Source organism: Pterocles gutturalis, unplaced genomic scaffold (assembly GCF_000699245.1).
Source record: "Pterocles gutturalis isolate BGI_N339 unplaced genomic scaffold, ASM69924v1 scaffold6836, whole genome shotgun sequence".
NCBI classification, from domain to species: Eukaryota; Metazoa; Chordata; class Aves; order Pterocliformes; family Pteroclidae; genus Pterocles; species Pterocles gutturalis.
The window spans coordinates 61,835-73,080 of record NW_010097709.1 but is presented as its reverse complement, the minus strand read 5'-3'; the positions used below and the strand labels follow the sequence as shown (position 1 = coordinate 73,080).

The following is an 11,246-nucleotide window of genomic DNA, read 5'->3' as shown; positions in this document are numbered from 1 at the left end:
AACCTTAATGATTCTATGATTCTAACATACCAGATATAGTAAGACTAAGGTTCTTCATTTTTCCCCTATCATCTGCAATCAATCACCTGCCAGTAAGGAAAAGGGATTGGCAGCAGCCTCCTTTAATAACACATCCAAGACTCTAATCTTACTCTATGATACAAAAAAGGAAATTGCACGGCTGTAATGTCACCAAGGGCAACTAAAGGCACTAATGTTAGCGGTGGCTTACTGTGCTGCCACTGGAAGCTCTTGTGGAAACACTAACCCTATTTTTTGTATGCGGTGCCTGTTACAAAAAGCTTCACATTGCTTAACCTGATTTTCTTCTCTGGATTTAGTTGTCATTTGTGCACTGTATTCCCATTAAATAAATTATTATTTACAAGCTTTGGACATTCCCCAATATCAGGAAGGAAGAGAAGGTGTTTAAAGTATCTGCTGTTGGCATTAGCCAGACTGGAAGCCACAACAGTCGAATATCTAGATTTTTTCAGTCTATCTTCCCTTCAAACACAATGCCTTCTCTAGTAAAAAACCTTTGTTATGCTTACCTGGTTTTCACATCTACAGGGATTTCTTTCTTGTTATTTGTTAGCAATTTTTTTGTTTTCTGTTTTACTTGCACTATTTCATTTTCAGGTTTTTCTGGTATAACTTTTCCCTTTTGTTTTTCAGGTTCCTATAAAAGACATTATAATAACATGGTAATGTTAGTAAAAAGTAAAGTCCCTCTTGCATCACATCATACATAGTATAAATAGGGCTAAGGAGAGAATGCTGTTTGAAAACATGAGCATTTTTGCAGCAGAGAAGGTATATTTTTACCACTTAATGAGTATACCTATAAAATGTGGTAGCTATTTTTTCCTATTTGTAGAAGTAAAATAAAAATATCTAGCAAATTAATGTGTTTCAAGCAGATCTGATGTTTGCAAATACAGAGCTCCTTGGGCCATGGCCTCAGAGTCTACTTAAAAAGATGCTGGCTCTCTACTGAGACCTGTACTGCATCTGTAGTATGCAGTCCAGGTCGTCTTAAAGAGACTCTTCAACAGAGCAAAGAATATGAGCCACTTCACCATTTAATTTATTACTTTTTTTTAAACCACACTTGTAAGACTTTCTGAATACAGGTATGCTGTCAAATAGCCATCCAGAAAAATCAAAGGTGACTTTCAAGTGAAAACTTACTAAACTGTAACTTCTAAATTACATTACATGGATTTATTTTCTTTTTTCCTCCAGCTAGAATCCCTATCTTTTCCAAAGTTCAAATTTAAGATGTTAAAATGTAGGCTTGGTTTTCTTCTCTTTGCCATTACCTTTGCTTTGTTTGCACAAGATTTAGGACAAAATATTTATGACAATCTGACCACTACACAAATTGTTAGAGCTTTAGTTTATTACCTAGAAGAACATAAGCCAAATGAGTAAAATAAAGGTAGTGGTATTGTCAAAGGTAATTAATTTAACTACCTGCTGACAAGTTACCACCAGTGAACTGACCCTTTGTAACTGATGAAATGCATGGTTTTAGCATACACCTTAATAATCAAGTAAAATTAGTGTCCATACTTTGGTGTTTTATTCTGCAAACAGAATAGGCTAGAAGCGTGCAGAGAGACAACTGACCACAATGCTAATGACAACTAGTGGCTTATTCAAGGATGCTCACAATCATAGAGGAGCAAATTCTATGGAGAAGTGAAGGCAAGGATTGGGAAAGATGTTTTTTAATTAACATTCTTCCTTTGTTAGGTGTAATAGTATATGAAAGCTCGGCATCAGGTGGGGGGAGGAGATTGTGTTCCTGCTCTAACAGGTGCCGCACTAGCTACACCGGAGCCTCCTTTTATGAGCCATGCTGTACCTCTTTGAGAAGTGGTTCTGTATCTGGGTTGGAGGTTTCAGTTGTGGTTGAAGAGCTGTCATCATCTGCCAAAGAATCCTTCAGTTCATCCTCCTGTTGCTTTCCCTTTCCTCTTCTGTCCTTTTCTTCCCGCTTCTTCTGTGGCTTAGCCTTGCGCTGAAGTGTTTTCCCTTTCCCTAGGGAAATAAGGATGCTTCAGATTCTCAGCAGCAGTACTCTGAGATAGGCTAGAGTTCACTTCCTTTTAGAGGCTAACCCACATGACTAAGCCTCTGATGTTCATCATCTCTTACGATATGCTAACCACTTACAGCCACTTCACCCCAAACTTGAGCAATAGCATCAAACCTGAAGAACCCTGATCTCCATATTTATGCTCCTGAGCCCTACCTCCATTGTCTTTCTGTAGATGGTGGGCACCTGGCTACCTATAATTCTTCTCTGCTCTGTTCCTGGCATTCCTTTTAAACACCTCAGAATCCAATTTGACCAGACTAGATTTAAACATGAACTTCAGAAGATGGTACAAGCTTTATCATCTGAACAAATGAAGAACAGAAATTATTAGCATGCTTGTCAGTTAAAAACAAAACAAAACAAAACACAACTTACAATAAGACTGGAGTGGATGAGAAAAATCACTAAGAGTGTCTAACAAAGATGTAAAAAACCAAACCCCCAAAAGGTGAAATCTCAAACCCAAGTATTCTTTCTCTCCTTGACATATTTTATTCTTTCAGAGCGTACTATTCTAAGAAGTATGACTCAGCTGAATGTAAAATAGTTTGGCTTGATGTGTTAAAGTGTTACTGCGTCTCAAAGTAGGGAAAACAATGAGTTACTCCAGGGGATGGTTAATCACTCTTCTTGAAGCAATCCACATATAAACAAATAATGCTACTTGAACAATTGATTATGTTTTTCATGCAATTCCTACATGCTAACTGAAATGTAGCATAGTATAAGGTCAAAATTTAGAGGTTTAAAAGCCTTCAAAATCAAGGCTTGCGCAATAGGCAGGATTAGGCTCCTGCGGAGTAAAAAAGTTATCAAAAAAAGCAATACAGAGAAACTCCATGCACATGTCTGGAGTCATCATTATGTTACCATCATGTCTTGTTATTCTCTTACAGGATGAGTGCATTCACAATATTCTTATGTCTTTCATTAGATGTAATAGATGCCTTTACCAATAAGATCTTTCTTCGACATTGCCCTTCCAACTGAGCATTCTCATTTCTGAGTCACACAGTGCCTGCCTGCAGCTTCCAGGGCGGACGTAATAGTTCACTCGCGTAAAGACTCAATGAACCTGCGCTGTAAGTAAGAGGATCAGCCCCTACTGGGATTTGTACAAGCTCAAGTCAGAACTGAGTCTGGAAGCACAATGATAGCTGTCATATTTCAGTTGGCAAAATGTTCCTATGGGAAAGCTTGTACCTGAATAGAAATTTGCGTTCAATATTTTGGCAAATACCAGATACATGTCAAAGGGCAGTGCCTCCCAACTCTTTTTTTTTCCAGACTTAAGATCAATGTTTTCAGTATCAAGAACAATAAAAATAGTGGAGATAAAATATTCTTTTTAGTGTGCGTGCAAATAAAAGCGTAAATACGAGTAGATCTTTGTATGGAAATTTTCTTGGGGGTATTCTGGTTTTGTCTCAGAAGGCCTCATTCTAAGATTTGCTTTAAAATTTAGTCTACATTCAGGATTGCTAAACAGTTTCATGTTCATCATTAGAAAAATCTATGTAAAATGTTATAATATAACATAAAGCAGCTGTTTAACAAAAGTCTAATGTAGTCTCTGCCACAGTCTGCTAGGACCCAAGTATGAGGAAACTGAAACAGAAGACTATAAAGACGGGAATCTGCACAGGATATCATGCCTGTCAGTTTTAGTCCAGAAGCTGCTGCTTCTGCAAATGTTTGTGACTAGCTCTAGCTATTTATCTAAAGACAAATAACAGTGTGTGTATGTAGATCCAGACAGATAACTGAACTTCCCCTATGGATTTACATTTTCAAAGAGGGCAAATGGAAATGGGCAGGTTTTATTTGATGCACTGAGCTTTTGCGAGTCAAGTTACAGATTACAGACAATTTCTCTTTTTTATAAAGCTTGTCAACAAAAGACATCTACATGCATAAATCTGATCTATTGATCTGAAACAATGAAGAGGTCAAGAAAACTATCTGGACTGCAGCTATTTCCTAAGACAAGCTCCCAATACACAGACTGATAGAAATTACTATAGATACAAAAATGTTAACATAGGTACACCACATTATTTGCATCTGGAATATGCTTCTGAAACCAAACTCAGGGGTCCCCACATGCTGTGTAGCACCTGCATCGTACAGCAAGATTGGAGTGCAAGAGCTGGCTTCTTTCTAGGTTGAACTACAAACAGAAAATGCACTCCAAAAGCTCTCCCAGCCCTTTCAGGCATTCAGTACATGGACTGAATCGGTCCACCGTAAATCCCCCCAGACACACCCAGGAGGACATTGTGCCGTCACTACCAGCCATTTTGCTTGCCGGACCTCCAATACTGTGATGTTTGCTAATGTAGACAGTGCCTATGAAACCTATCTACAGCCGTGTCATTTTCTAGAGTACTATTTAGCCTTTATGAGTAAACAAATAACTGACAAAACTGGTCAGAATTCTCTTAAGATTAATTCCCCCCAATCGCATCCCCTTGTCTAAACTAAAACCAAAAAAGCTCAGAAATAAAGTAGCATAGTTCATCAGGATTCCAAAACCTCTTATCACTTCAGAGTCTCCATTTTGAAAGTCCAGATGAAATATCACATCCACTCTGAACTCCTTAAGAACATTCTGCTCAGTTTTACTTAACAGAGTGAAGCTTTCCTCTTTGGTGGTGGGTGATCATACAGATGCTTCAGGGTTTATATGCCTTTCCACCATTCATTTTCTTAACTTTAATAAGCAATGCAGTTATCAGTACTGTTTATGTACAATGGTGGTGTTAGAAAAAAAAGTGAAAAATCACATAGAAATAAACACATTAAGATCAAATTTATAACCACATAACTCTGGGACACAACTGAAATAGCTAATACAAAAAGCATGTTCTAATTTAACAAATAACTGACATATAATTTTAAAATTCTGAATGTATCTAATGTATGAAATCCAGTAAATTATTTTAAGCATTATACAATCAAAAAGATGCATAAACAATTCAAACTCAACTCTAACCTCATGCAAAGATGAATGTAACTTATAAACACAGGTGCCATATATTAATTTGCTGACCCCTGACATCGAGTGTCTTCTACAGCTGCAAGCCTGGGCATGAAGAATTCCATTCCCAAATGATATTACAGGGGTTTACAAATCTCTCTCTTCCCACCCTCCCCCGCCCTTTATCCCCATCTCAGTTTTTGTAACACACTAGGACAACTTCCTTTTCCTCTTTTCAACCCCCTGCCCCAAGCAGAAATTATGCAGGTGGGAGGGATGGATGCTAACCCAGAGGCCACGGAGTAGCAGCCAAAAGCATGTTTCTTATTCAGAGGGTCAGATATCTAAATATTCACACTTGCTTTCATCAAAATGTTCCAAAAATGTCTGCAGGAAGAATCACAACCTAGCATTGCACAGAGAACTTCACTGCCATAAAACAAAGGAAGTGTTCAAGACCCAGGCCCATACAGCAGGGAAGGGAACAGCTGAGAAGCTATCACTTTCCACGCTATGAAAACATGACCTTTATAGTTGATTAAATCTTGTCCTGTGGCTTACATAATGAATCACCCTGTTAAAAAAAGCAGAATTGTATTACCTTTGTTTTTTGCTAGTGGAGATGGGGGCTGCTCTGTAAACACATCTGGGGAAGGGGATTCTGGGTGGTCAAAGTCTTTTTCCATAGCTTCTATGAGCCCAGTGAGATCTGAATCCTCCGAGCTGTGCCTTCTGCTGCTGGCACATTCGCCATGGGTTGGGCTGAGGAGCGGTAGCTGTGGCAAAGCACTTTCAGTCTGTTGGTCTTGCTGCTGGGGCCCGGATGCTGGGGGTTGCTGGAGGGGCTGCTCTGCCAAAGCTGGTGCCTGCTGCTGCATCGGCTGTTGGTTCTGCCTTGTCCCCTTAGCTCTTTTGCCTGCGGCATGAGTCTGAGCTGTGGCACCTGAATCCAAGGTAAAGGCACCTGCTCTGTTCACAGACTGCACAGAAGCTGCTTGTGCTGAAGTCCGATTAGGTATGCTTGAACTGGTTTTGGATTTGATGTTTTCAACATCAGGTGCATTTCTATTGCTGTGAAGGTGTGCTGTTGCATTGCATTGTTTATGATTCCCTGCACTGGATCGTGAAGTTGAACTGCCTGGTCCATAGATCCCTCTGGATGAACTATGATTAGAATCTGATCCAAGTGCATTCAAGCTGGAAGAACAACAAGTGTTTAAATATACCCTACAACATTTCCATTCTTCCACGTGAAAAAAGAATCACTATGTGCAGAAGAAACCTGGAACTACACTGTTCATGGCGTATAACCAACAAAAATGCCTAGAACTTGTTTGACAAGTCAGTAGGCTTTACCATTTCCTCTTCAATTCCTTGCTGTAGATATGAACATAAACACAGTAAAATGACAGTCAATGTGTATATTGGAGGGAACACTGAAAGGAGATGATATTTTTTTTAACTTAAGACACCAAAGGTAGGAACTTCTGTCCTGCAATTTTTCTGCAGTCTATACCTTTCAAGAACATTAACAGGAAACTTGACAGGGTTTGGGTTTGCTTGGGTTTTTTTCTTCCTTTCTTTTTTTCCAAAAGATGAATATTCGTCACAATCACAAAATCCATCGTTTTATCCAAGCCATCTTTTTATAAGTAACTGGGAGGGTCTTTATTTCATTCACCTGTTCTAAAGAGCAGTATCACCTTCTTACTGGCCTTACGAATTAAAAAATTAAAAAGAGGGAAACATCCCACAAAAGCCCCGAACATATACTTACTTTCCATCAGGTGAAATTCCAACTATTCTCCTGAGATCAAGTGGCCTTCCCATATCAAAGGGAGGGTTTGAGGCCTCAAAGGATAAGCGTCTCCTAAATGGCTCCCAAATTCCTTGAGCTTCTAGATAGGCTGTTCCAATTACCAAGAGAAAGAGTACACTGCAGAGAAGAGAGGCATTTCTCTAAGTATTTCTTAGTTTTGAGCATTTTAAGGTTAATGAATCTAATCACACAAGACAAAAACTGTATCTTGTAATGAAAAGCTGAAAATTTCATCCAAACCACAACTTGGTCTGATAGAAAGATAAAATCCACAAGTCTAGCATGATATACACATCACTGACAGTGAGAACAGAAGCTAGATGCAAGTCTGAAATGCAGTTGCCGAGAGATACAAATAAAATGGCATCCAAATGGTCAGCAGCTCTCACAGCTGGTTGGTGCAATTCCATTTTAAAAGCAGAGACCCTCTGCAGTGAACTACACTGCTACCCAGAGAGGGAAAATTTAAGAGCATGATTTCAAGGAGTTTTACAACTAACTGCATCTGCTGCAATACTGTGTTTAGGAGTTCTCCCACTTATATAACACACTGCAGTGAACTAAATTTTTTGAACGAAGCAATAAAACCACTGCAGAGACCTTCATCATACTGCTGTCGATTTCATCTTCTAACAGGTGGGAGTTTTGGGGGGAGGAGACATAATGATGACGACTAAAGCTTGTCTTGCCTATTGCCCTAGAAAGTTTATGAGAAAAGAATTTTAAATTAGCAACTTCAGTTTCTGTTCTCCCCCGTTTCGACTGCCAGTTTTTCTAAGCCAAATGTATGAAAACCAGCATCAATTCACACAAAAGGATGAGATACCTCTTGCATAATTTTAGATTAAAGAATCTAGTCTGGATATCATCTGTTAAGATTTAACTATCACCAAAAATACAAACAACTCTGGAGACCAAGTCAGCTGTTGATAGCTGGTTAGCAGGGCTTTTTTCCCCTGCCCCAGGGAGTAGCAGGGATTCTAGATGCATAGAACGGCAGAAGGTAGGAAAGATAATTTTCATCCAAGATGTTAAGAAGCAACAGAAAAGTTAAAGAAATAGGGGAATTTTTCAGCCAAGCTTACTCAAAAGAGTAATGCTTGCCTTGGGTGCCATGCCATCAAAAATTGAATTACCTTTGGGATGTAAGGAATAAGGTATAATCTCTTTCATTTGTTCTTTGTAATCCATGGTGCTATTTAAAAGTTTCACAAGACTGATACCAACAGGAACATGACATCTCTATCAACCACCATGGCGCTACACAGGACTTGGGATAGAGTGCACAGGGCTTTCGTGGGCTGGTGAGGGCACACTTCCCCCTCAGCCCCACAGCACTCCCCTCACAGTATCAATGCTGGGCTCCACAGAGGTTCTATGGAGGATCTGGAGCAAAAGGTCACCTTGAGGGCTTCTCCTCCTTTGCCACTCTCTGGGTAAGGACTCTACTCCCTCTACATAAGGCAACTTTGGTGTTTTGCTAAATGAATACCAGCTTTGAAATAAAACAAATCTTGTTTTGTGGTCTTTTCAACTGCACTTTCTGGTTCTGGGGTGGTGGTGGTGGGAGCAGTGGTAGTTTGGGTTTTTTGCTATTTTAAAAAAATGTTATTAAATAAAATATAACTAACCTAAAGTGTTCATCTCATTTAAATTACAAAACAAATTACTGTGAGGAACACCACACAGTGGGGAGTACATGGTCTAGACACCCAAGAATGAGCTTGGTACATCCCTCTTTCCCCTCATGGTTTTATCCTGGAGCACACATGCCTAGTTGGCAAGTTCTTCACAACAAGTACCAGCTCCTTTGTTGTGTTTGTACATACCCTATCAAGTTGGACTTCAAAATTTGGAGCCACAAATATGGTAACAATCCAAACCCACAATGATTCAGGGAAGGCAACAATAAACACCACCTTATCATATTAAAAACATGAACTAGACAAACTCCTAGAGTTGTTCATTCCTAGAAATTCAGGACAGCTTTGCAGCAATATGGAAGTATTGTTTTAGTGGCAACCAGCAAACCCCTACATGATGGCAGTAGTAGTAGTTGGAGGCTGGCTGTGCACAGGATCCTTGGAATATTATGAAATGGTCACTTTAGGACTGTTCTGTAGTTTGCTGCTAAGAAGGATGTTTTGTACTTGTAGGAAAAAGACATAGTGACGGAAAGGATTAGTATTCTGGATTCTTTTGTAAAGTCTAATTAATAAATACAGTACATTTAAAATTATCCATGCAAACTACACTTATGAGCTGACAAGCATTATTCACTGCCAATAAACTACAGAGAAACTAAGCTTATAAATTTTTAACAAATATACAGAAGTCAACCACTTAAGTACTTAGCATTTTCCTAAGTAAGCAGTGTTAGGAAAACATTTCCCAAGTAACAGAAATTTTCCTGTTACTTTGGAAAATGTGGTTTCCTAAGTAACACTGCATTACTTAGGGAAGTGATGAAGAGTCAAAAAGAAAATGAAGCTGGCTGCAACTTTATCTTCTCTATTTCTCTTATCAAGCCCTAGAAGGAAAGGCAGCCTAACCAAACATTTATGTAATATAGTACAGCAAAACAGAAGAGCTAATACCTTAATATGAAAAAAAAATGCAGGAATATTACATATCTGCAATAACACTTTGGATTTGCAACACACAGAAAGACCACTTTTTTGTCACGGGCATCTACAGCAGCAATCCATCTCACACTAAGACAGAAGCTTAACACTAATGAAAAAGGAAACCAGCATTTGTTGTTACTGATAAGTAACAAGTTATAAGTTTCTATGCTAGGGTTTTCTCTGGATAAAGGCAGTGGGGAAAGTGTCTCATCAAGAGGTGAGCCAGGACACATTGTTTATAACCTCAGATTTCAAATAAATAAAGATAAGGAGAGGTTAGACTATGAAAACACAGTGGAATTTTCAACTCACATTTCAACCAGTCATAGCTAACACAAGACTGTTTTCTGAGAAAAAAGTGCATTAATATGCTACTGCAAACCTCTGAGTGTGCAGTGTTGCCAACAATGCCCTTCAGGTTCTCAGAAATCCCATTATTAGTATCACCAGTTGTCTGTTACATATAAGTGGCAGCAAAGTTAAATTCATCCAAGGCATCTGCTAAGCTCATTACAGTCACTGCCTCATATCTCTCTAAAGCACAATACTCCAGAAAGATGCTTAAATTTCTACGGGAACTCATGGTTAGCCGTGCTTTAATACCTAATTGGATTCAAGTTTGGCTTAATTATTTATCAAAACCCTACACATTACCAGGGTTAGAGGAGTGTGTATCTCACTTAAGCAAATAGGCCTAAGCAAGAAGTGTATTATTTTGTCCTCATTTTGAGCAGAAAGTCAGTACTCCTCAGCCTTAAACTGTTCACAATCTACAGAAGCGTTTAGCAATTTGGCCTCCTCACACTATTTTCTTTTACACAATTTATAGCATGTACTATATATATATATATACACACACTTCTCTGTAACCTGTATTCAAGCAGTGGTAGTTCATGCACATACACTGATAAGAACAAACATATACACACTACCTCATTATTCCTGAGATGATTATGTATAGTGCCAATTCCCAGTTGGGCCTGGGTAGTGCTTCTGCACATGTTGCTAACATGTGATATGGAAGGGATGCATTCAAGACAAATATGAATTCAGAGCCTCCTGCAGTGATGAATTTTAATTCACGTATGACTCTGGAAGCAGTGAAATCAGGTGTAAACCTGAAAACAAAGTAAAGCATGTTTGAACTTTTCATATAAACAGCATGAAAGTTTGAGGTAATTTATATCATTCATAAATTAAAATAATAGAAAGAAAAAACCCAAACTTCACCAATTACTGCCATGCCTGGCAGCCCAGTCAAGCACTTATAACAAAGAACCCTAGTAGTCTGACTAATAATCATCCACGCAATTACCCTAAAAATAGTTATGAGTATCTTTCAAATACCTGAAGTATTGAAGATGTGTTTGACCAAGTGCATAACCACCTATGCTCAACATATCTGACACACCATATGAAGATATATTATAATCACTTGTCATATCTAGCTGTCAAGTAAGCACGACGCAGCGGCTTGTTCACTCCTCCCCAGTGAGGAGTGGGGGAGACAATCAGAGGAAAAAGGTTAAGAAATACTTGTGGGTTAAGATAAGAACAGATTACAGATTAATGATGGAAATAAAATAAAATACTAATACTATTGAATTGTAATGAAAAGGAAAACAACAAAAGCAAAACCCCAGAAAAACAAGTGATGCAATGGCTCACCACCGCCTGACTGATGCCCAGCCAGTTCCCAAGCAGCAATTG

General features: G+C 38.8%; 1 protein-coding gene across 1 annotated transcript in view; it reads right to left on the bottom strand.

Annotated features, from left to right (window-relative positions):
• Positions 1 to 554: 554 nt before the first annotated feature.
• TMEM131 (transmembrane protein 131) overlaps positions 555 to 11,246 on the bottom strand; it is a gene marked incomplete at its 3' end in the record, with an annotated part of 69,978 nt that continues 59,286 nt past the window's right edge. Inside the window, exons 28-32 of the mRNA XM_010084399.1 lie at positions 10,469 to 10,654; positions 6,868 to 7,026; positions 5,692 to 6,287; positions 1,874 to 2,049; positions 555 to 682 (exon numbers count right to left, since the gene is read on the bottom strand). Of these exons, the coding sequence (XP_010082701.1) occupies positions 555 to 682; positions 1,874 to 2,049; positions 5,692 to 6,287; positions 6,868 to 7,026; positions 10,469 to 10,654 (1,245 nt within the window). The remainder of the gene's footprint in view (positions 683 to 1,873; positions 2,050 to 5,691; positions 6,288 to 6,867; positions 7,027 to 10,468; positions 10,655 to 11,246) is intronic.